General features: G+C 39.4%; 1 protein-coding gene across 1 annotated transcript in view; it reads right to left on the bottom strand.

Moving 5' to 3' along the window:
• The window catches only part of MROH9 (maestro heat like repeat family member 9), a gene marked incomplete at both ends in the record, with an annotated part of 36,404 nt that extends 12,647 nt beyond the window's left edge, over window positions 1–23,757 (bottom strand). The window contains 11 exons of the mRNA XM_081121884.1: window positions 788–925; window positions 1,926–2,068; window positions 3,175–3,340; window positions 5,506–5,660; window positions 6,388–6,537; window positions 7,367–7,419; window positions 16,242–16,377; window positions 20,402–20,506; window positions 22,400–22,486; window positions 23,267–23,402; window positions 23,729–23,757. Coding sequence (XP_080978010.1) covers window positions 788–925; window positions 1,926–2,068; window positions 3,175–3,340; window positions 5,506–5,660; window positions 6,388–6,537; window positions 7,367–7,419; window positions 16,242–16,377; window positions 20,402–20,506; window positions 22,400–22,486; window positions 23,267–23,402; window positions 23,729–23,757 — 1,298 coding nt within the window. The remainder of the gene's footprint in view (window positions 1–787; window positions 926–1,925; window positions 2,069–3,174; window positions 3,341–5,505; window positions 5,661–6,387; window positions 6,538–7,366; window positions 7,420–16,241; window positions 16,378–20,401; window positions 20,507–22,399; window positions 22,487–23,266; window positions 23,403–23,728) is intronic.
• Between the last annotated feature and the right edge of the window lie 730 nt (window positions 23,758–24,487).

Below are 24,487 nucleotides of genomic sequence, written 5' to 3'. Positions count from 1 at the left end.
TATTCTTGAATACTCCCTAGTCCAGGGTAAATGGCCATGCAGGCCACCTTTATGGATATAGACCAAGTCCTTCCTTTAAATGATATAAGGAAGGAGAGAGTTGGTGCTCTCCTGGGTTACTTTGGAGAAGAGGTGATGAACTCTGACTCACTAAGCCAATCTCCATGACACACCTGGGCACTGGCCAGGCTCACAGGTGCCCGACACACTAGTGGGGACCAGATGGGTTGTGGCAGGATTGGGAAAGAGGAGGTGACACATTCCATTTGAAGGCTCCAGGTAGGGGCTCTAATTCAGTGCTTCTGGGATGTTAATGTGCACACAGATCACCCCGGGAATCTTGCTAAAGTGCAGATTCTGATTCATTAGGTCTGGCGTGGACCATGGGATTCTGAATTTTTAACTGCCAGGTGTTGCTGTGGCTGCTGCTCTGTGGACCACACTTTGAGTATGAAGATCCAAAATTACTAAGAACAGAGTGACTCTTAACTGCGGGCCATATGCAGGGTGCAGATGAACTACATTTTTCAAAACTAGATGTGTTCCTGAAATCCATGTGCAAATAAGAGCTCTCTCACCAGGTACAAGGGCAGGAAAGGGAAAACTATCCCAAAGTATAAGCCTCTCCAAATAAATGAAGAAGTAGGAATCACATGGCAATTCAGATCATTAGGAGAGATTTGGCAGTTGGAGTGGGTACTGATTGTGTTCTCACATGGCTTCACTGAAGAAAGACAGAAGGTGGGACAGAGACCCAGAACCCTGCATAGACAGAGCCCATTCTTACTTGGCAACGAGGTAGGTCCCGTGGAGGTAAAACAGCACCCGGGAGACCTGGTTCCAGAAATTCCTTTTCTTTAGAGTAATATCCACCTGCTGTAGTCCAGAGCAATTCAGCAGAACTCTCAGGGCATCCTGGGCATAGCTAGGGCCCCAGAGGAGAGCAGAGTCATCACCTGACTGTGGCCTTCACATAACTAAATACATGGGACCTGCCTTTTCATTCCATCCTGGGCAGGATCCTGGTTTGGGGAAAGGGGGTATTTGAAAGGAAGGAGACCGCTAAATGTTCTTCCTCTCTCCTGATGAATGGTACATGGGGTGAGGGCTTACACTGAAACTGTAGCATGTACAACCTGGGGTTGACCCTGGAGCAGCTTATTCATTTATTCACTTCTTAACAGCTTATTATCCAAAAATGTTAAATGATGTGATAACTTGCTCAAGGCATCTGTTGATTTTGTTCCTTGGATACTTTGAATATATAGTGCATATTCTCATGTACCTGGTTATGTATGCTTGAAAGACAGAGTAAATTAAATATCTGAATGGTACTGACTGTGATTTTAGAGTCCCCCTGGCCTAGAAGTCCACACCAGATGAGGGCAAATAGCAGACAGCTGGGTCCAGATTTTCCCAGAGAGCAGTAGAGCTAATTGTACTCTTTTGGGCCAAAGGGAAGAGTTGAATTTCACCTGACATGGACAGCATGAGTGGCTGCTATCACAAGACCACACACCACAGAGCACACTGTCCATATCATCTTACATGTACGACTGCCCTGAGAATGTCCTATCAGAGAGCACAGGGTGGAGCAAGAACGTGTCTGGCTTCAGGTCTCATGCTCCCTGTGCTCTCCCCGCCCCACCCTGAGGTGGCCTCCCATTGTGGCAGGAATAAGCCATGTTCTGTGGAAGTGGTTGTCTATACACTGCACCCACACTCAGTGAGGGTCCTGGCTGATTCTAGGTACTCGGGGTAGTTACTTTGCTAAAGGCATTTTCCCCTTCAGCAGAGGGAAAATGTAATAAATGAGCACACTGCTTATGGGATTATAAAGACTCCATGTGAACCCAAGGGGGTAGAAACACTGATAGCAGGAAGCTAGCTCTCATTCAGTCTGCAGTGACCACTGGCCAGCTCACAAGAAATTGTCCTCTGTCTGCAGTTCCATGTTGCTGCTGTAGAAGATTTGAAACATGAGAGCCATCAAGAGCTGAGGGAAGAACTGGGCCACTGCTTTCTTGTAAGAACCAGTGGGCAGCAACGTGCACAGGGCCTGGGATGCCTGCCAGGGAAGAAGAAAGAGTCAAGGATGTCACTATCTCCCTCTGAACTCAGGCAGCCTTAGTGAGGGTCGGGGAGAGGGATTCGGTAACCCCCACCCCCACCTCCTTGAAGGAAGCCTGAAGCATGCATGTGTACCTTCATCCAATAACAGCTGCTAAGTCCCATTTTGAGCCAGGAATGTGGCAAGCATTCCATGGCAATGAGCTCCCAAAGTACTGCGGGCAATCCCCACCTTGCTGCCAAACCAGCAAGAAGCAAGCTGGTCCCTAAGGAGGGCATACATCCCAAGGCCCCCTTCATCTGTGGCCATGAAGACTAGTTCTTCCAATAACCAGGTCGTCCCTGTGCTTAAACAGTCCAGGGCAGTGAGATAGTAAAGGAGGTGGCCCACTGACTGACCACATCAGAGAAACACATCTCACAATCTCACGTTTGTGGAGCACTATCCATTATTTTCTATATCTCTGTAAGACTCAAATTTACTCCCAGGAATGGGGATTTTGGTCCTTGGGAGATGTATAATGATGGACACAAATGAGAGTAAGTCTTCCTTCACATGCCTATAGAAGTGTGTATGATCAACTGGTGGCTACCTCTCTGATACCATCTCCTACACTGTCACCCTTGCTCAAGTCTGTCCTGTTTGTTCTCCTTGCCTTCAGTGATGTACCAGGTGAGCTCCCATCACCACAGGGCTTTTGCCTTTTTCTCTGTCTACATCTCCGTTGCCCAGATACCTGCAAGGATCACTCCCTCACCTCATTCATTTCTCTGATTAGATGTCACCTCAGCAGAGAGGCCCACCCTGACCAACTTATCTAAACCCTCCCCATCACTTTCTTTTCACCACAACACTTTGTATCTCTTCTATGCTCCCTATCATTTGACACATGACACATTTTTTTGGTTCATCATCTGTGCGTCTCACCAGAACATAAGCCTCATGAACAGGGAGTGTGGCACATAGTAGGCACTCAATCAAAATGTGTTGGATGAATGAATGGATGATGAGAGTGAGACTATGAAAGAAAGTATGACTGAGCCTAAGGGCAAATAGTAATTTTCACAACACCAGGAAAAGGAAATACTCGTCATCTTATTTACCGCCACGGGCATCATATTAGTAGCGTCGAGAGAGGAACGTTTTTTGTCCGTGAGACTGTCCTGCATCTCCCCAGGCTTTCCTTTCAGTATCAACAAGATTGTCTTCAGTACGTAGGGGGCCACGCTGGACTCAGACCCGGCTGCCTGCCACATCAGTATCAAAGTGCTGCCAATACAACCCACTGAATAATGAGAATCATAAGTGGTTCATTTCCTACTTAATTCTGGGACATGAATCAGGAGAAGAGTTTTGGTTTTACATATTTTTTTAGCAAAAAAGACACTGCAGACCAATCCAGAACAAGCTAATATTCCCATTTTCAAATGATCCTCTGGAGTCTCTTGTCTTTGAAAACAGAGGAAGAATTTCAGTAATAAAAATACTGTCAATAATAAAATTTAAAAAATATATACTGTCTGCAAGGCCTGCAAGTTCATTTCCTGTTTAAATATCTGTTCAGCTCAATGTGAAGAACTGATCAGTTTTCTGTCCCCCATACTTTCTTCCTCCCACCTTGTGACCTACTTTGTCCAGGGATAATAAAGTATTTAAAAACTAGGATGGAAATACAAACCAATATATAAATAAATATACCCATTGAAAAAATAATAAACTATGTAAAAACCAACTAAATAAAAAACTATATAAATGAAAATATTAGAAAATTAAATGTAAAGTTAAAGAATTAAATTAATGGCTCAGAGGAGTGAGCCATTTTGTCAAATGTCACACATTTAATAAGTGACATGGATGTGACTAGAACCCTGGCTTCTCAACCTTCAGGCCCCTAGCCCCTTTCCCTACATACCCAGCCATTCTTCAAGGTTATTATTACTACTGCTCATTTTAAAAACTGCTACGTACCTCTCTGCTGGTGTGTTCTTGGTATCTTGTCAATCCGTGCTGGGTTATGAATCCTATTGCTTAGTCTCTTTGCATTTAGGTTCCTATATGAGGGCCTAGTCCCCTGGAACATGGACTTATCCAGTTTTCTAGAACCCATTCCTCAACTGCCCCTGCCTCTTAGAACCAGGCTTAAAACCACATGGCCACAAAATCTCACATGCTTGTCTAATTTCCTTATCTCTTGGTCATACCTCTAGCTGATCAGGCCTTCCTTCTGTTTTTCTGATTTAGCTTACCTCTTAATCCACAGCTTTTCTACCTTACCTACTATTGCACAGACCTGCTGGAGACTATTTTAATCGAGTTCACCGAACTCGAATTATCTTGCTTTCTTTGTACCTCCTCAATACCTATTGTTTGTACTGGATTCACTGGCAGCTGTTATATCCGTGGGCCCGGAATTCTCTCTCCTCACCACAATGCTATAAGGCTGGTAATATTTTACACACACTGGGTGCTTGGTCCCTGAGTGAAAAACACTGAATCTTATGAATATTTTTAGTTTTCAGAAATTTTCTCTGTGAGTTTAATAAGCTTCCTAAATAAATACAAGCTTTTTGTTGGAAAAAGAAAGTCAGTCATAGAATTGGTTTAGCATTTTGTTGATTTCAGTGCCCTTTCACAGAGATGAACTCATTGAACCCATGTAACAGTTTTATATGTAAAAAGAATTATTTTTTCCATTTTACAAAAGGAGAAATTGAGGATCAGGGAGTTTATGCAACTTGCACAGCTGGGATAGAATTCAGATTTTTTGTTTCCAAAGCCTGAATCCATTTCATAATATCACTTCCTGCTTCCTACACTATTACTAGTATGGAAGTAATACCTTCCTTTCCCATGTATAAATTATGGAAATGGAGTGATGTAACTCACTCATCTCTTCTAATGCATCTGTTAGATTCATGGCCCCATAGGCTCACATTAGCATTATTTTCTTCTTAAATATTTCTTTGATCATGAATTTCTGGATCATGAATTTCAGATAAACAGTTAAGGGGTAGAGGGCTCTCAGTTATATCTTGGAAGTTTCAGTATTTCATTATTTTACTGGTGGGTGGAAATATCTTACGCCTGTCTTTCATGAGTGAGAAAAGAACACCATGAACTTTATCCTGTGTGGAGAAAAACTCATTATCACTTTGAGGAGAAGTTTGTTCCTGGGGGATAGGCAGAACACAGTTTAAAGCTTCAGCTAAATAATAACTGCCAACGATCATCGTTTCTTGATGGTCTGCTGTGTGCCAGTTGTTGTACAAGTGTATAATGACATATGTGATCTTATTTAAGCCTTATGGTCATCCTATGTGATGCAAAAGTAGATATTCTCCTTCAGAAACAAAGAAACCAGACCTGACATGTCCAGGTGTGTCTGACTTTGGATACTGTGAGCAAACCGTGTGGAAGGGGTGAGGGGGCCTTACTTGTCTGCTGGGACTGGGTAGTCCATAAGCTGAAAGATGACCTTCTTTGGTGAAGTACGTGTCAATAAGGTGATGACTTGCAGCATAGCTTGCTTCATAATGTGAGTAGAATTGTTACACAATTGCTGATAAATAGCACTCACTATCTTAGACACCTGGAAAAGTCATTTCAAAGGTTAACAGGAGTCTCCTGGGACCTAGTCCCCGCTAAACCAAGGCATTTCTTGAGCTTAAGAATTCAGTCCTCAGAATAACCAAGGCAGCAATTAACACACAAATAAATACTAGTGGGACACATATTTATGTGCATGACCACACAATGCAAAGTATGTATTTAGATGAGGAATAAACCTACCTGTGCATTTATTGATAGTGGGAAAATACTCATTTTTTTTTTTAAAGAAGTTTATTTTGGGAGTATAGATGACTTTATTATATAAGACATATAAGCTCAATGTAAAAAACATATATAATTCAAATATTTTAAGAAGATAATAAAAATAATGGAACGAAATAACAATGGGACTAGGTAGCCAGCCCTGCAGCAAGAAAAGGGGCCTTGAAAACTTTCCTTAATGGTGATTTGAATTATGGCTGTACTATTTCATTGTTATTAATGTGTTTCTTTTAAAAATTTGAAGCAAATATGGGAAAATACTGTGATTTCGTATGATTGGTGGGTGAAATGTTCGTTACATTATTTTCTAAACTTTTCTAAAAGTATGCTTGAAATATTTCAGAAAAAAAAGCCTCATTTAATTAGTGTCATAATGATGCAGTGGCAAGGAATATATATGCAAAGAAGTAGATATATAACAAAGGCAACAGGAGCACTTTAGAGGGTAAGCTCTGGGCTCCCCTGCTCATTGTCAGGCATCTTACCATGGTGACCTTGCGGGAGTGGAATTCCAGGATCAATTTCAGCAGGGTGGCTGCCTCCTTTGCCATTACTTGATCAGGTGCACTGAGTCTCATAAAGAGACTCCACACAAAGTCAGTCATCAGAGATGGCACTAAGATTTGTCCTACACTCTGAAACCAAAAGAGAGAGCCATCACCTCAGGCCTTACCTACATCAACCTAACCTCAGACATCACGGGAAGCTTCAGGACTAGGCAGGGCCACATGATTTTCGTGGGCTCTAGGCACTTTTGCTATTGTGGGCCTCTTTCTCCATTACAAAATGTTAAAAATTATAATTTACAACTGTGTTGGTATTAAGATGACTATAATTCAAGCTAAATTATACTTATTTATTTTTCCTGATTTTTAAAGCAATTAAAACATTTTCATCTGGGTGGGTCAGCTCTGAGGGCAGACCAGGGAGAAGTGGAAAACCATGGCATTCCAATTAAGAGGAAATGTAAAATATTGATTCTACTCCAACTCAGCTATTTACATATTAGAAATTATTGTGAACTTCTTCAGCTTTGGAAATATCAGATCAGAAGACAAGTGTGATTAGTAGGAGATGCAGAAGAGGCTGGGGTAGGAAGGGGTGTTGGACTTTTCTCTTCCCCAGAGAAGGATCAAGAAGCAGGAAGAGAAAAAAGGCCCATATGTCCATGACTGAGGTACAAAAACACAATTCAAACAATCCCTTTTTAAAGTTAGAGGAATATCCATGGACCATGGGCCATGAAATGTGAACAAAATTACTTGATTATACATTTCTCAGTTAAGAAAGATGAATGAGCCACATTTTCTCCTTTTGTGTGTGCATATATTTATTTCTTGTGTATATTCCATATATATAAAATGAAAAAATTATTAAAATACAAATTTTTTTGAAATAAGTTGTCGCCAAAACTAATAATACAGATGAAACAAAAGCCATATGATGAAGCAGGGGCTAAGTTACCTGAGCGATTTTACTTTGGTCTCCTTGCAAGATGTTGGGTAGGAATTCTATATCTAAGGACGGAGGCAGCAAACAGTGACTTGTAGATCTATCAAACTTTGAAGTTTTATTTTCTACAGTATTCCCTGTGTTAAAGAAAATAGTTTAGGTTTTTTTTAAAATTTCATTTGATCACCGGTTCCTTCATTGGCATTGCTCTTTACAATTTCCTCTTTCTGCCCAATTCTGGAGCTCTGAAGTTTTCTAACTATTGACCACCCTGGTGATAGTTTGGTCATGTAACTATTGTGACTGCACTGACCCAGAGTTCATAAACTGTTTGAGAGGCCTCTGTGAAATGTGAATGAAGAACAGAATGTTAATAGGTTGACCAGATGGCCATACATTTAGCCATGAAATGCATTGTGCCGGGCACTTGAAAAGCTACTGGGTAGTCTGTTAGTGGAAGAGCAGACTTGGAGGCATTCTGTGGGGATGGGGAAGGGGTGGGCGGTGTTGCAGGAAAGCCAGAGTGCTCAACCAAAGCCTCAGTGCAGGTGTCTTTAGTTCCACAGCAGGTGGGTTTTTAAATGATTTCGTTTTGTCAACAGCTTTATAGAGATATAATTGACATACAACATATTTAAAGTCTACAGTTTGGTAAGTTTTTATGTATGTGTATATTGATGAAAACATTAGCACAGTCAAGCAAAACTGAACATAGTCATCAAAAGTTTCCTTGTGCCCTTTTTTGTAACCCCTCACCCCTGCTGCCTGGACCCACCCCTTGATCCAAAGGCAATTGTTGATCTGCTTTCTGTTCTAATTTTATGTAAGTGGAGTCATCTAGCATGTATTCTTTTGTTGTTTGGCATCTTTCACTCCAGAAAATTATGTGACTCATCCATGCTGTTGCATGTATCAATAGTTCATTCTTCTTCACTGAATGCCATTCCTTCGTATGTATATACCATCATCTGTTTATCTGCTCGCCTGTTGATTGATGGGCATTTGGGTCGTTTCCAGCTTTTGGCTGTTACAAATAAAGGTGCTATCCACATTCGTGTGCAAGTCTTTTTACAAATATTTGTTTTAATTTCTCTTAGGTAAATACTAAATTGTGGAATGACTGGATCATATGGTAGGTGTGTGTTTAACTTTTCAGGATACTGCCAAATGATTTTCCAAAGTTGTATCATTTCCTCTACCAATGTAGGAGAGTTCCAGTTCCTCACATCTTAGTGATGCATGGTCTGGTCAGTCTTTTCAATTTTAGATATTCTAATGGGTGTGTAATGGTATCTTATGGCAGTTTTAATTTACATTTCTTTTTGACTATATATTGAACATGGTTTGATGTGCTTCCTTGGTGAAATGACTATTCAAATCTATTTTTATTTTTTTTAGATGTCATATTTTAGTATTTAATAATATTATAAAAAAAATTTTTTTTAAGTTTCTTTATCTTTATTGTTGAGAATATTATAGATGTCCCCTTTTTATCCCCCTTGATCCTCTCCACCCCGCATCCATCCTACCCCCAGGCTTTCCCCATACCAAAGTCTGTGTCCATGGGTTATGCTTATAAGCATATAGGTTCTTTGATTAATCTCTCCCCTCCCCTTCCCCCCTCCCCACCTTCCCTCTGAGATCTCTCAGTCTGTTCCATGCTTCTATGCCTTTGGATCCACTTTGTTCATCAGTTTATTTTGTTTATTCCACGTATAAGTGGGATCAAGTGGTACTTGTCTTTCTCTGACTGGCTTATTTCACTTAGCATAATACTTTCTAGTTCTACTATGCTGTGCCAAAGGATAAAAAGATCCTTCTTCTTTACAGCTGCATAGTATTCCATAGTGTAAATGTGCCACAGCTTTTTAATCCACCCATCTACTGATGGGCACTTGGGCTGTTTCCAGATCTTAGCTATTGTAAATTGTGCTGCTATGAACATAGGGGTGCATAAGGTTTTTGTGATTGGTGTTTTGGGTTCCTTAGGGTATATTCCTAGAAGTGGGATCACTGGGTCAAATGGCAGGTCAATTTTAAATCTTTTGAGGAAATGCCATACTGCTTTCCATAGTGGCTGCACCAGTCTGCATTCCCACCAGCAGTGTACTAGGGTTCCCTTTTCTCCATACCCTTGCCAGCACTTGTAGTTCGTTGATTTGTTGATGGTAGCCATTCTGACAGGTGTGAAGTGACACCTCATTGTGGTTTTAATTTGCATCTCTCTGATGATTAGCAGTGTTGAAAATTTTTTCATATGTCTCTTAGCCATCCGTATGTCCTCTTTGGAGAAGTGTCTATTTAGTTCCTTTTCCCATTTTTTAATTGGATTATTTGTCTTCCTTTTGTTAAGTTTTATGAGTTCCTTATATATTTTGGATATTAACCCTGTATCAGATGTGTCATTGGCAAATATGTTCTTCCATACAGTGGGCTCTCTTTTCGTTTTGTTGATGGTTTCTTTTGCTATGCAGAAGCTTTTTATTTTGATGCAGCCCCATTTCTTTATTTTCTCCTTAGTTTCTCTTGCCCGAGGAGATGTATCAACAAACATATTGCTACGAGAGATGTCTGAGATTTTGCTGCCTATGTTTTCCTCTAGGATTTTTATGGTTTCATGTCTTACATTTAAGTCTTTTATCCATTTTGAATTTACTTTTGTGTATGGTGTAAGTTGGTGGTCTAGTTTCATCTTTTGCATGTACCTGTCCAGTTTTCCCAACACCATTTATTGAAAAGACTGTCTTTACTCCATTGTACGTTCTTGCCTCCTTTATTAAATATTAATTGACCATAATGACATGAGTCAACTTCTGGGTTCTCTGTTCTGTTCCACTGATCTGTATGTTTGTTCTTGTGCCAGTACCAGGGCGTTTTGATTACAGTGGCTTTGCAGTGTAACTTGATATCTGGTATTGTTATCCCTCCAACTTTGTTCTTCATTCTCAAGATTGCTATGGCTTTTTGGGGTGTTTTTTGGTTCCATATAAATTTTTGAAGTATTTGTTCTATATCTGTGAAATATGCTGTTGGTATTTTAATAGGGATTGCACTGAATTTATAGATTGCTTTGGATAGTATGGACATTTTAATGATGTTGATTCTTCCAATCCATGAACATAGTATATTTTCCCATTTGTTTATATCTTCCTCTATTTCCTTTTTCAAAGACTTGTAGTTTTCTGAGTAAAGGTCTTTTACATTTTTGGTTAAATTTATTCCTAGGTATCTTATTTTTTTAGTTGCAATGGTAAATGGGATTGTTAGTTTAGTTTCTCTTTCTGAGAGTTCATTATTGGTATATAAAAATGCCATCGATTTCTGGGTGTTAATTTTTGTATCCTGCTACCTTGCTGAATTCATGTATTAAATCTAGTAGTTTTTTGATGGAGTCTTTAGGATTCTCTATGTACAGTAACATGTCACCTGCAAATAAGGACAGTTTTGTTTCCTCCTTTCCAATTTGGATGCCTTTTATGTTTTCTTTTTGTCTGATCGCTGTGGCTAGGACTTCCGTACTATGTTGAATAAGAGTGGTGAAAGTGGACACCCCTGTCTTGTTCCTGTTCTTAGGGGAAATGGTTTTAGTTTTTGACCATTGAGTATGATGTTGGCTGTAGGTTTGTCATACGTGGCCTTTATTATGTTGAGGTATGATCCCTCTGTTCCCACTCTGCTGAGAGTTTTTATCAAAAATGGGTGTTGGATTTTATCGAATGCTTTTCCTGCATCTATTGATATGGTCATGTGATTTTTGCCTTTCAGTTTGTTTATGTGATGTATCATGTTTATTGATTTGAGAATATTGTACCAGCCTTGCATCCCTGGAATAAATCCCACTTGGTCACGGTGTATGATCTTTTTAATATATTGTTGTATCCGATTTGCTAATATTTTGTTGAGGATTTTAGCATCTATGTTCATCAGGGATATTGGCCTATAATTCTCTTTCTTTGTAATGTCTTTATCTGGTTTTGGAATTAGGCTAATGCTAGCCTTGTAAAAAGAGTTTGGAAGTGTTCCTCTTGGATTTTTCTGAAATAGTTTGAGGAGAATAGGTGTTAATTCTTCTTTGAATTGTTGATAAAACTCCCCTGTGAAGCCATCTGGGCCAGGGCTTTTGTGTGCTGGGACCCCTTTGATTACTGCTTCGACTTCATCAGCAGTTATCAGCCTATTTAGATTTTCTGACTCTTCCTGATTGAGTTTTGGAAGGTAGTATTTTTCTAGGAATTTATCCATTTCATCCAGGTTGATCAGCTTGGTGGCATATAGTTGTTCATAGTATTTTCTCACAATCCTTTGTATTTCTGTAGTGTCAGTTGTTACTTTACCTCTTTCGGTTCTGATTTTGTTTACTTGGGTCCTCTCTCTTTGTTTCTTGATGAGTCTGGCTAAAGGTTCATCAATCTTGTTTATCTTTTCAAAGAACCAGTTCTTGGTTTCATTGATCTTTTGTATTGTTTTTTTTAGTCTCTATGTCATTTATTTCTGGTCTGATCTTTATTATTTCTTTCCTTCTACTTACTCTGGGCTTTTCTTGTTGTCCTCTTTCTAAGTTTTTAAGTTGTAGGGTTAGAGAGTCTATTCGAAGTTTTTCTTGTTTTTTGAGGTAGGCTTTTAGTGCTATGAACTTCCCTCTCAGGACTGCTTTCATTGTGTTCCACAGATTTGGAGTTGTTGTGTGTTCATTTTCATTTGTTTCCAGGAAGTTTTTTATTTATTTCTTGATCTCCTTGGTAACCCATTCATTGTTTAAAAACATGCTTTTGAACCTCCATGTGTTTAAATGTTTTTTAGTGTTTTTAGTGTAGTTCATTTCTAATTTCATGCCACTGTGGTCCGAGAAGATGCGTGATATGATTTCAGTCTTCTTGAACTTGTAGAGACTTGTTTTGTGTCCTAACATGTGGTCTGTCTTTGAGAATGCATTCTTCCTGTGTGCACTTGAGAAGAATGTATATTCTGCAGCTTTGGGGTAGAATGTTTTATAAATGTCAATTGAATCCATCTGATCTAATGTGTCATTTAGGGTCATTGTTTCCTTGTTGATTTTTTGTCTGGAAGATCTATCCAGTGAAGTCAGTGGGGTATTAAAGTCCCCTAGTATGAATATGCTGTTGATCTCTCCCTTAAAGTCCTCTGAATGTTTCTTTATAAATTTAGGTGCTCCTATATTGGGTGCATGTGTGTTTATCAGGGTTTTATCCTCTTGTTGGATTGATCCCTTTAGTGTTATGTAATGACCTTTCTTGTCTCTCGTTATGGTCTTCATTTTGAAGTCTGTTTTGTCTGATATGAGTATTGCTACCCCAGCTTTTTTTTCATTTCCATTTGCCTGGAAAAAATTTTTTCCATCCCTTCACTCTCATCCTGTGTGAGTCTTTTGTTCTGAGGTGGGTCTCTTGTTGCAGCATATATTTGGGTCATGTTTTCTTATCCATTCAGCCACCCTATATCTTTTTATTGGGCCATTTAATCCATTTACATTTAAGGTTATTATAGAAAGATACTTATCTACTGCCATTTTGTTTCTTTATGCCTATGTTTTTCATTCTCTTTATTTATACTTCTAATTATAGCAGTTCCTTTAACATTTCCTGTAATGCTGGTTTTGTAATGATAAAGTTTTTCAGCCTCGTTTTGTCTGGGAGGCTCTTTATTTCACCATCCAGCTTGATTGATAATCTTGCTGGATAGAGTAGTCTTGGTTTTAGATCCTTGTTTTGCATTACCTTGAATACTTCATGCCATTCCCTTCTGGCCTGTAGAGTTTCTGATGAGAAGTCAGATGACAGCCTTATGGGGTCTCCTTTGCAGGTAACAGATTGCTTTTCCCTAGCTTCCTTTAAGATTCTCTCTTTGTCTTGGATTCTTGGCATTTTAATTATGATGTGTCTGGATGTGGGCCTCTTTGGATTCTTTTTTCTTGGGACTCTGTGCCTCCTGAACTTATGACTTTTTCCTTGACCAGGTTAAGGAAGTTTTCTGCCATTATTTCATCAAACAGGTTCTCTATCCCCTGCTTACTTTCGACCTTCTCTCGTACTCCTATAATACGAATATTGTTAACGTTTCATGCTGCCCCACAGCTCCCTGTGGGTTGTCCCTCCATATCTTTTTTCATGCTTTTGAGCATCCTTACAATCAGTATTCTGAACTCTATGACTGAGAGATTGCTTATCTCCATTTCATTTGGCTCTTTTTCTGGAGATGTCTCTTGTTCTTTCATTTGGGGCTTGTTTTTTGGTCTCCCCATTTTGGCTACTTTTTTGAGTTTGTTTTTAAGTGTTAGGTAGATCTTCTAGGACTCTTAGTCTTTTTGGAGGGTCTCTGGTACAGGCCAATGTCAGATGCAGTTTGTGACTGACCCTGAGTACCCTGTTAGGGGCTATCAACAACTCTAGGCTTGAGGTCTCCACTGCTGGGGCTGGGTGCATTTGGATAGGACCAAGATGCACACCAAAGTCACTTTTCTAAGGCCCTGGTCCCAAGCAGATCAGGCAAAGACTCAAAGCACCGTGAGGTGTGCCTCTGCAGGTCAGCCTGCAGACTGATTAATCTGATTCTTTTAATGAGCCTCAGGCTGTAGAAGCTCCACAGGGTGGGGCAGCTGGTTGTTATCTGTTTCTTAACAAGCCTGAGGCTGTAGAAACTCCTCTGGGCAGGGTGAGAGGCTTTCCAGCAGGGTGGGCAATTGCTTCCCCCCTCAGGCAAAAGCTGAAAATTTTCTGCCTGAGAAACATGACCCCACAGTCAGGGGGAATGACTCTGCACAGGGATCCAGAGGGGAGTCCCCTGATCTCATTCTCCAGAGCCCACAACCCCAGACTCTCCCCACACAGCTTCAGTTCACTTCATTCCTCCTCCGCCAGAGCCCGAGGTGAGCGGCTGCACAGGAAACTGTGCGTTGGCTCTTTAAGAGGGTGCCTGCAGTTCCACCTGCCTCTCCCTGGCAGACAGAAATCCGGCTGCTTTTCACAGGCAGATGCTATGTGGGCACCTTTCTCAGTTCTGGTGCTCTTGGCTGGGAAGCCCAGCCTGGGGTTTAGGCCCCAGAGTCCTCAGTGGGAACCCCCACAGCTGAGATATCCCTCTGCCTGTGAGAACCCAGCCAGCCCTCTCACGTCTGCACTTCCTACCCGTCTCTGTGAGGTCTCCACTCTTCCTCCTTGGTTATGAGGGCGCTCTCCAGCTAGTTTTCAGTTGGCTTTTCGGATGGTTTTTCTATGTTTTAGTTGTAAATCCAGACTGGTCCTGGGAGAGTGTCAGTGTAGCTTCCACTCAGTCTGCTGCCATCTTGGATCTCTCCCCAAATCTACTATTATTTTTTTAATTTGGCTGTCTGTTTTCTTATTGGGTTTTGAGTATTCTTTTAAAATTCTGGGTATAAGTCTTTTGTCAGATATATAACTTGAAAATATTTTCTCTCAGTCCGTGGCTTACCTGTTCTCTTAACAGTGTCTTTCAAGGAGTGGAAATACAGCTTATCATTTTATTTTCATTTACAAGTGATGCTTTTGGTGATGTATTTGAGAAATCTTTGCCTAATCCAAGGTACAAAGGCTTCTTCTAGTTACATAGTTTTAGGTTTTACATTTAGTCCTATGATCCATTTTGAATTAGCTTTTGTACCTGTTTGAGATATAGATCAAAGTTCTTTTTTTGCCTATAAATAACCAATTTTTAAAATTAAATTTATTGGGGTTACATTGGTTAATAACATTATGTAAGTTTCAAGTGTACAATTCTATAATACATCATTTGTATATTGCATTTCGTGCTCACTGCCCCCCGAACTCTAGTCTCCCTTCATCACCATATGAAATAACCTTTTTTTAGACACCATTTATTGAAATTTATCCTTTCGCCACTGAATTGCCTTTGAAATTTGGTCAAAATTCATTTGACTGTATATATGTGGATCTATTTCTGGACTCTATTTAGTACAGTGTTGAATAGAAGTAATGACAGTGCACATCCTTGTCTTTTTCCTGATCTTTTGGGAAAATCACTTGGTATTTCACTATTAAGTATGATTTAGCTGTAGCTTTTTCATAGATGTAATTCCCCCCCTGATGTTCTTTAGCAGGTAGAGCTTTCTTTTTATTCCTAGTTTTCTGAGAGGTTATTATTATTATCTTTTAAAATCAGAAGTGGATGTTGAATTTTGCCAAATGCTTTTTCTGTATCTACTGAAATAGTCATATAATTATATTTTTTCATCTGTTAATATAGTGCATTGCATTAGTCGATTTTCATATGTTAAGTTGATGTTTCACTCCTGAGATAAATTCCATAGATTATATCATTCTTTTTATGTATTGTAGTATTTGATTTGCTAAACTTGTTAAAAAATCTGTAGTTTTTTTGTTTTTATTTTCCTTTTATTGTCTTTATGTGGTTTTGATATCAGAATAATACCAGCCTCATAGAATGAGTTGGTAAGTATTCCCTCACCCTCATGTTTCTGCACAAAATTTTATAGAATTAGTATAATTTCTTCCTTGAATGTTTGCTGGAGTTTTCTGTGTAAGAAGGCTTTTAACTACAAATTCATTTTCTTTAATAGATACAGGCCATTCAGGTTATTAATTTCTTCTTGAGTGAGCTTTGGTAGGTTGTGTTTTCAATGAATGTATCTAAGTTGTCAAATTTACCAGCATAAAGTTGTTCATAATATCTCTCATTATTCTTTTAATGCCCATAACATTTCTGGTGACATCATCTCTCTCATTCCTGATATTGGTAATGTCTGTCTTATAATTCCCCCCCTGATATTCTTAAAGGATCTACTTTTGGCTTCATTGCTGTTCTCTTGTTTTTCTGCTTTCTATTTTTATTGGGTTCTTAGTAACCCTTAGAAAAGGTGGTGACTCTTTCTTACCATTCTGACACTTTGCAATACAAAGGAGGTGATACATTCCAAAGGCCGCTTGCTGTGTGATGGTTCGATCGGTGTTGGAACACAGAAGAGACAGTTCTGCTGCCAAGACCCCCAGACACGGAGCATCCACACTTGTCTAACAGAAAACAAAGGAGAAAACTGTATTGCTGTACAGAGTCAACATTAAATGTCTGTACCTCAATCTCTAATGTGTATACCAGACTAGGATGAGAGGATGAGCTTCAGAGTTCACAGAATCTGTGTTCCAATCTTGCCTCTGTTACTGAGCCTCAGTTTCCTCCTCTATGAAATGCAGGTAAAAATGCCACCTTATAACAGTTATTATGGAGATTAAGGGGGTAACATAGATGACAAAAAAGAAAGTTTGTAGCGAAGTGCTTAGAGAGCACAGTGACTCATTCATTGAGTCACTATTAGTTTGTTTTTCATAAATCAAGTAGCAATTTGCAGGTAGCCAATTCTCGGGATACTTGAGGGGAGGTACAGGGGTTGATACCCAAACACTCTCATGCTTCCTTCTCCATATATGAGAAGCTTCAGATGACTCTCAGCCCCTGGAGAAATGTGACTTCTTCCAGAAATGGCTCTGATTCTTCCCAGGGAAATTAATTTTTTAAAATTCAGAGCATGTACTTCTGATGTCCAAGCTACTACCACATTTATGTATTGTTCCCTGTAACTTCTCTAACACATAGGCTGCTCAAATATTTAGATTTCATCTCAGCTGATTTGATTGGCCTGATTAAAAGCAAAAAAGAGGGCAGTGGAGACATAAGAGAAGAGAGGTGGAAGAGACATTTTGCTTTTGTGAAGGTATAAGTACAGTTACCAATGTTTTTCTGTTATGTTTTGTTTTTAACACATTGTTTGCGGGTAGTTTTTGTCACGCGCTCTACTACCAGTCAACGTAAAACGTATAAATACGTTTCCCGCATACAATGTGTTAAAGGGCTCTGTCCACATGTAGGTTTGATAAGCTAGTGGGCCTGAAGAATCTTCTTGTTTCTAAGACAAGTGATTACTTTTCCTAGATAAATACTTTGATGATTGGAGCAAGTGTTGGCGGTAAAAGTAGAGTCCAAGTCAGCCCTCTAGGGGATTCCCAAGGCCTGTTTCTCGTTTTTTCTACTTCTCTCATGCTCCCTCATCCCTGCCTCTCAGGTTGCTTGACCCATCCACACCTATCCTCCCTTTATCTATTCCTGTATATCATCTATCTATCATCTATCTATCTATCTATCATCTATCTATCTATCTATCTATCTATCTATCTATCTATCTATCTATCTATCTATCATCTATCTATCTATCTATCTATCTATCTATCTATCATCTATCTATCTATCATCTATCTATCTATCTATCTATCTATCATCATCATCATCTATCTATCATCTATCTATCTATCTATCTATCTATCTATCTATCTATCTATCATCTATCTATCTATCATCTATATCTATCTATCTATCTATCTATCTATCTATCTATCTATCTATCAATCATCTATCTATCTATCTATCTATCTATCTATCTATCTATCTATCATCTATCTATCATCATCTATCATCTATCTCTATCATCTATGTATCTATCATCTATCTTTCTTACACACACACACACACACACACACACACAGTCATTCTGAAGAAGAATGTGAGGTGACCTGGGTCATGGACCAAAAGCATAACTGAATTAGGACCTGAGAATGATGATCTTGGCAAAAGAAGGGAAGATAAACTCTTGCTTCTGTGGATGCCTTGGGAATCTCCCTATTTTAGGAATCCTACAAATGTCTTATCTACTGTCCTTGAGATTAAATTCTCAGCTGCACCCTGATCATCTATTTTTAATTATCTTTTTTTCTCTTTATTTATGTTGGTTGGTCTCTTGTGTTTGGAGGGTTTTCTCACATGTCTTGGTTGTCTGGTCATATTTAAGAATGTGATGTCCCATGGTAGGGTTTTCTGTGTGAACAAGGCTTGTCAACTGGTGGGCTTTAGAATGATTAGGAGGTGAGACTGGGGTCATGTAGATCTAAATAACAGAACCAAGATAATTTTGTCAGGGAACTGACAATTATTCTGAGAAAAAAATTTCTCAGAGTTTGCCTATAGGTGGGCTCATGTCCCCATGGAATAGAGTGTGTGTGTCAAGGAGGGGAGGCAATACAGATTCTTCTGCACGAACTTTCAATGAATTCTTTTAGTTAATGCATGTGTTTTCAGCCTTCCTTTGCCTCCCACTATCATTACTTGGGCTTCCATAGCTCCAGCCGCTCCTGGGGTTCCACAGGGCATACTGCCTTCCTTTTCAGCTGTCCCTCATTTTAAGTTCATGTGCTCTAGCCTCTCAGCCTTCCCTGCCAGGCTTAATCAGCTACCATCTTCTTTCCATTCTCTCATGTAGAAGTTTGTTGACATCCCTAGCCCACTGAAAACCTTTCACTCATTTTCTGTGTTGCTATGGATTTATACCTTCAACTAATTTCATTGCTATCATTTTGTGAGAACTTTGGAGATGGGAGATAAAGACATGTATCCATTTGTTATCTTTGACTGGAAATCTTCCTTCCATTTTTTAAATGCTCATGTACCAAAGGAACAAACCTAGGAAAAAAAATCTCTGTTAATGCTATAAGATGACATATTTTGCTCACATTTCTTTAATAGTTTAATTGAAGGGACAAATTTTTTTTTATTGTAGCAGTTTTTGTTTTGTTTTGTTTTGTTGTTGTTGTTTTTTATCCTGATGGGCACATGGATCATATAAGAGGAATACCACTTAAAATATTTCTGATAGAGTATGAATGATAGTCAGGATTGTTCAATAGGATGGGAGCCTCTGAGACTCTGGGAGACACAGGTTAGGGTAATTTATGAAGAAAAGTCTTTATTCAGTGAATAGAATGGTTAGGGGTTAGGTGGGTACTCCTGAGAACAGAATTGGTAGTGACATTTAGTTAGAGAAGGGCAGGACAAATCTTCATTGATTTTGTGTCATAGAGATATAAAGATCTCAGCTGGGAAGCTCAGCTTTTAATTTATTAAAATATTTTTAATATTTAATTTATTAATAATATTTTTGATTGTTTTATTTTATGTAACTTATTTACTCACCCCTATTAATTTTCCTGACTTAGCCATCTTTGGAAGACATCATTTAAAGAGAAAGTTAACTTAGTACAGTTTGATGCTTCCATGACTGTGTAAGCTCTTAGTTTCCATGTCCTGGAAAATGCTGGTCTGCTTCCACCTGGTGGCATTTAGCGAGCATTGCAGAACAGAGTGATAGATTATTCACTTACGGCTCCTCAAGCAAATCTCAGTCATAGCTAGGAACCCTCAACAATGGATGAGAGCCTTCTGCTGCATGTGTGAATTTACACATTTGTTCTTTCATAATTGAGGGGTGGGCTGTGTGCAGGGGACAGTGACCTTTACAACTGTAACTGAGAGCTGCTGAGTAGCCACAATAGTGAGACAGGTTCATAGATAGTATAAAAGGCAGGCAATGATGACACTCAAAATATAGAAAACCCCAGTAAACACTGGCAAGTGTGAGATACCTATTTCTTCTTCATCTGAAAGGGAACAAAGTTATATATCTTCATGTGTGCATGTGTGGATCTGTTTGAAAGTTGTTGGGCAGGACACACATCACTAGACATTCATAAAAAGGGATTGGGGTGAAGAGGGTAGTAAAGGAAGACTTAGGCTATGTCTCTAGCATGTTTAAATGAAGGTACTCAGGAATCACTTGTATAAATTTAACATAAATAATGGTTTAAAAAGATGACAGAAAAGGTGAAATAAGAAGGAAAGTAAGGATGGAAGACTTTGTAAGGTTACAAAAGACTTTGTGTGGTTTATAGAGGATAGTTGAGACAGTGAGCAAAAGCCCGGTTTTGACACACTCATTCTGTTGGTGTAAAGCACAAGGCATCTTTATCGGTTGCTTGAGAAATTCTGCTGAGTGACAGAGTCCTTTCCCAATATACCAACCTACCAGCACAATCAGACACCAGCACAATCAGACCCAGCAGGCATCAAATGCTTTCAGGACCCCAGTCTTGGAAAAGAGCACTATAGAAATACAATCTTCAGAAGCAGGTGGCCAGATAGCCTGCTGTCACTTACATATCCCTTGACTTTCTTGGATGCGAAGTTCAGCACCCTGGTGATGATAACCATGACTCTCTTTTGCATGTATGATCTATCTTGATTCATCCACACAGCCATTTCCTGCGGAAAACACAAGAGCCATCCTAGAACCATGGTGTTTCCATTTCTAAATCACCACAGTCATGGTGTTTCCATTTCTAACTTCACCACATCAAGGGTCACCACAGTCTCTGATTATTTCACACCTAACCTATATTTATTTTAAAAATGCACAATAACCAGCCAGTATACTACTCTCTACTAGTATACTCCTTCACTTACTATAGTATCTACACCTATGGTGGGTGTTATTTTATATAATTCTACACACAAGTATTTACTAATATCCACTCTAACAGTCATGTTGGCGAGCATCCTGAAAAGTTTACCACAAGGGGATGAGGGGATCATCAGTGGCTTCTCTTCTTTTTCTTTCAAAATACATATTCTCTCTCTTTTTTGTAAATCACAGGATCTGATTTTCAGTAAAAACATTGAAATGTTATCTGGTCTTGAAATGTCATTTTATCCTAGAATTTTCTTTCCCAGTTCACCACCCAGATATTTCCTGGCTCAGGTTGCCAAGTACACTGCTGGAGTCAGCTCCATTAAACAGTTTTTGAAAATCTTGATTCAGTCTTTCTTGCTGTAACTTCTGTCTATTCTAAATCCCCAGGGAACCTTCGGAAGGGAAGAATACCTGCATATGCTTCACAGGCCAATCACTATTAACAGACTTCTTAAGGCAGTCTGTTGAATCCATAGTCTTTATGCCAATGATTGGCCAGATCTCTACCCCTTCCCTTGTTCCCATTGCTTAAACCTGTTCTGAAGTCCATTTCCTAGGGCAGAAACATCTCTGAAAGTCTGAGGAGTCAACCCCTGACTTTTCCAGAAGTGAGGTTCGGTGCTTTTTGAGAACGGGGAGAATTTCTAGACATGGAAGGTGTGAGACTAAGATGGTTCAGTAACAGGCTCCCAAGTTAGAGTAGCTCCTCCACTCATTGGCATTGCATATACTATTCCTCTCTCTACTTCCATTTTCTTATCTGTAAAGTGGGAGAAATAATAGTAGCTTCCTCACAGGGTTAAGTATCAAATGAGATAACCCATGTAGTAAGTATTCAGCTGAGTGCCATAGAGTAACTGCTCAATACCCAGCATGAGGGAGGGTGTGTGTGAAAAAGCATGCATAGGGAGAGGGTTGTAATCATGGAGCAAGAACAAAACTTTAAAAAGTTGTGAAGTTAAAATTTAAAAAATGTGCAGGAAACATTTGGCTCAAATTAGGCACCAATTAGCTCAATATATTTCACTTTCCTTCACAGGGCTTCTTGTCCTCATAGATACCAATTCTGCTTCTTTCCTTGAATGTATTTTATGATTTGGACAACGCACGGATTTATAGTATTTCCAGACAGCTGCCCCCTGATGCCATTATGTAAGGAATGCAAAATTAAAGGCCCTAGGATGACCAGAGAAGACTTATGTCTCTGGTTGGGGGACCTTAAAGACACAGTGAGGTCCCAGATGTAAAAGTAGGTTTTGGACATTCTTAGGGTTTCCATGGATACCATAGGATGCTCACAAAAGCCCCAGAGTTGTTAGGGAAGAACCTGCATATAGACCCCATCAAGGCATGGTTCACTGTTCCATGGACCTGAACTTAGTGTAGACCAGTCATTCTACTCTCTGCCGTCCCCTGTTGTGTTCTCTCTTACATTGCCACACGGCACTTGCCTTCTGACGTGTCTATGCCATCCTCCCAAAATTAAATTCTTAAAAGGGCATCTCTGTAATTCAAATAAACAGAAGTGATTTCATTTAGTGGATACTGGCACATGGAGGAAAAAAATTTTTTTAGCCACCAGATATTTGAAGGAGATGTTAAGTATGGCAAATGGGAAATAAGAAGTGAAGGGGAGTGTGCTTAGGTTTACAACACAAAACCAAAATTGCTCATTTTCCCTTTACCTTTAAGATTTGCAGTTTGTAGAGGTCTTTAGACACTAAGATCAGAAGAGTGTCCTCAAATATGTTTAAAATACTTTGGTATAATTCCTGAAAAACAAAAATGTTGTACAACCAGCCAGCCAGCCTTACCCCATTTTCTGTAGTTTTGCATCCTGGTGTCCTGAGTTCTTCCCATAAACTGAAGGTAAGAAAGGAGAACAGTAGCTATGGTGATGAGAGCTCACCCAATGCCATGTGCCATGTGTTTCTTCTGCACCCCACATAACCAGTGTGCTGTGCAGTTATGCTGAGGAAACAGACACCACACATGTTGCTCATCTTACTATGGGACTGTTCCCACCTTCACCTTTCTCTGTTCATGTTTCCTTTTTTTTAAAAAAATATGTTTTTATTGATTTCAGAGAGAGGAAGGGAGAGGGAGAGAGAGAGAGAGAAACATCAATGGCGAGTCATTGATCAGCTGCCTCCTACATGCCCCCGACTGGGGATTGAGCCCACAACCCGAACATGCGCCCTGACTGGGAATCAAACCCCGATTTCCTGGATCATAGGTCGATGCTCAACAGCTGAGCCATGCCTGGCTGGGCTCACATTTCCTTCTTTGCAGAACTTGCCAGTAAACTCCCTGTCCTTGCTCAGCCAATTAACCAAAAATCCATTCAACTCATACCATCCATTAAATCCCATTGTATTGTAGAATTCATAAGTCCAGGGCTGTAGATTAGTGCTGGGAAGTGCTATGTATCTATTGTATGTAAAAAGAGTGAAGGAGAAAACCACAAAGGTCACGACCGGCAGAGAGTCACTGCGAAGGACTGCTGTGCGCATCACTATGTCCCATCACGATTAAAGGGCCCAAACGCTCACCTCCAGGTCGAGCCTCTCATTTTGGTCGTCCCCCATTTCTCGCACTTTGTCAAGACTTGGTATAGCAAATACCATTTTAAAGGATGACTCTATTATACTCAGCTGAGTTTCAAATTGCAGTAAGGGATCCACAAAGCTGGTGAGAAAAAGGTGTGATTATTAAAGTGAGGAGAAAAGAAATATAACCTAACTTTAGTCCCTTTTTCTTAGTGATAAGAGAGAGTAGACTAGAAAATGAGGCCCAGCCTTTGGCTTTATATGACACGTGGGTTTTAAATAGTCTTGTGAAACTGACAATGGTGCTTTAAATATAGAGGGATGAATTTTTTTTGCAAATATGATCTGTAACCAGTTACAGACATAATCAGGTAAAGTGGTTATATGCAAAGCCATGCTGAGCTTTAGGCAGTTGAAATATATTACAGCCACATTTTCTCTAACCCATGATGCTATGTTTCTCACATTTTAGTATTTCTGATATTGGAATGCATCTTCCAATTGATGGCAAAAGAAACCCACCCAGCAGCAGCTAGAAAGATACTTGTGAAATAGTTGTTATTCCTTTGGTGTATGTGATCTGGATAATAGTCCTTCCTGATTTTTACTGAGGTGAAATTATTTTTCTCAAAGATGGTGATATTGAATGGTAAGGTATGAAATCTTGTTCTGGACTCAGAATCTCTTTATTGGACAAGATACTCTATCTGAGACTTCCTGTTGGAAATGGAATGTCTTGGAATATATTAGGTAATTTTCAAATACTGGAAGATTGATTTGACATTCATGGGCTTTAATGGATTATCAGACTCTGAACAGCTATCTATCAAAAGTTTCTGGTTGAATTTTCAGTGGAAGGTATTTAACGTCTAGGGATATATTATCTGGTTTAAGAAAATGAAAAATTAAGATTTTGATGAAATAGAAAACAGCGTCTTTCAATGTACTTTGAAATCATATCACCAGGCCTAAAAAAAAAAATGCTAAAATGGTCCATGTCATGAACAAGGATTATGAAAGTAGTGTGATACTCTGATGCCATGATGGACAAATGATCTTCAGATGTTAAATGTGAGGAAGGCTGCGAGTCAGATGTTGGCCATACTGAAGAAGAAAGTCACATGCAAATCTATGGGTCAACATGGGCAATCATATGATTTGTTTTTTGGTCTGCATGTAATTTGTTTCCAAAACAGCAGTTATTAAGTTACTGATGTGTGTTAC

The sequence above is a fragment of the Miniopterus schreibersii genome (genome assembly GCF_964146895.1).
Source record: "Miniopterus schreibersii genome assembly, chromosome: 19".
In the NCBI taxonomy this organism is placed as follows: Eukaryota; Metazoa; Chordata; class Mammalia; order Chiroptera; family Miniopteridae; genus Miniopterus; species Miniopterus schreibersii.
Note: the sequence above shows the minus strand (reverse complement) of the source record. Positions and strands in the feature narration are given on the sequence as shown.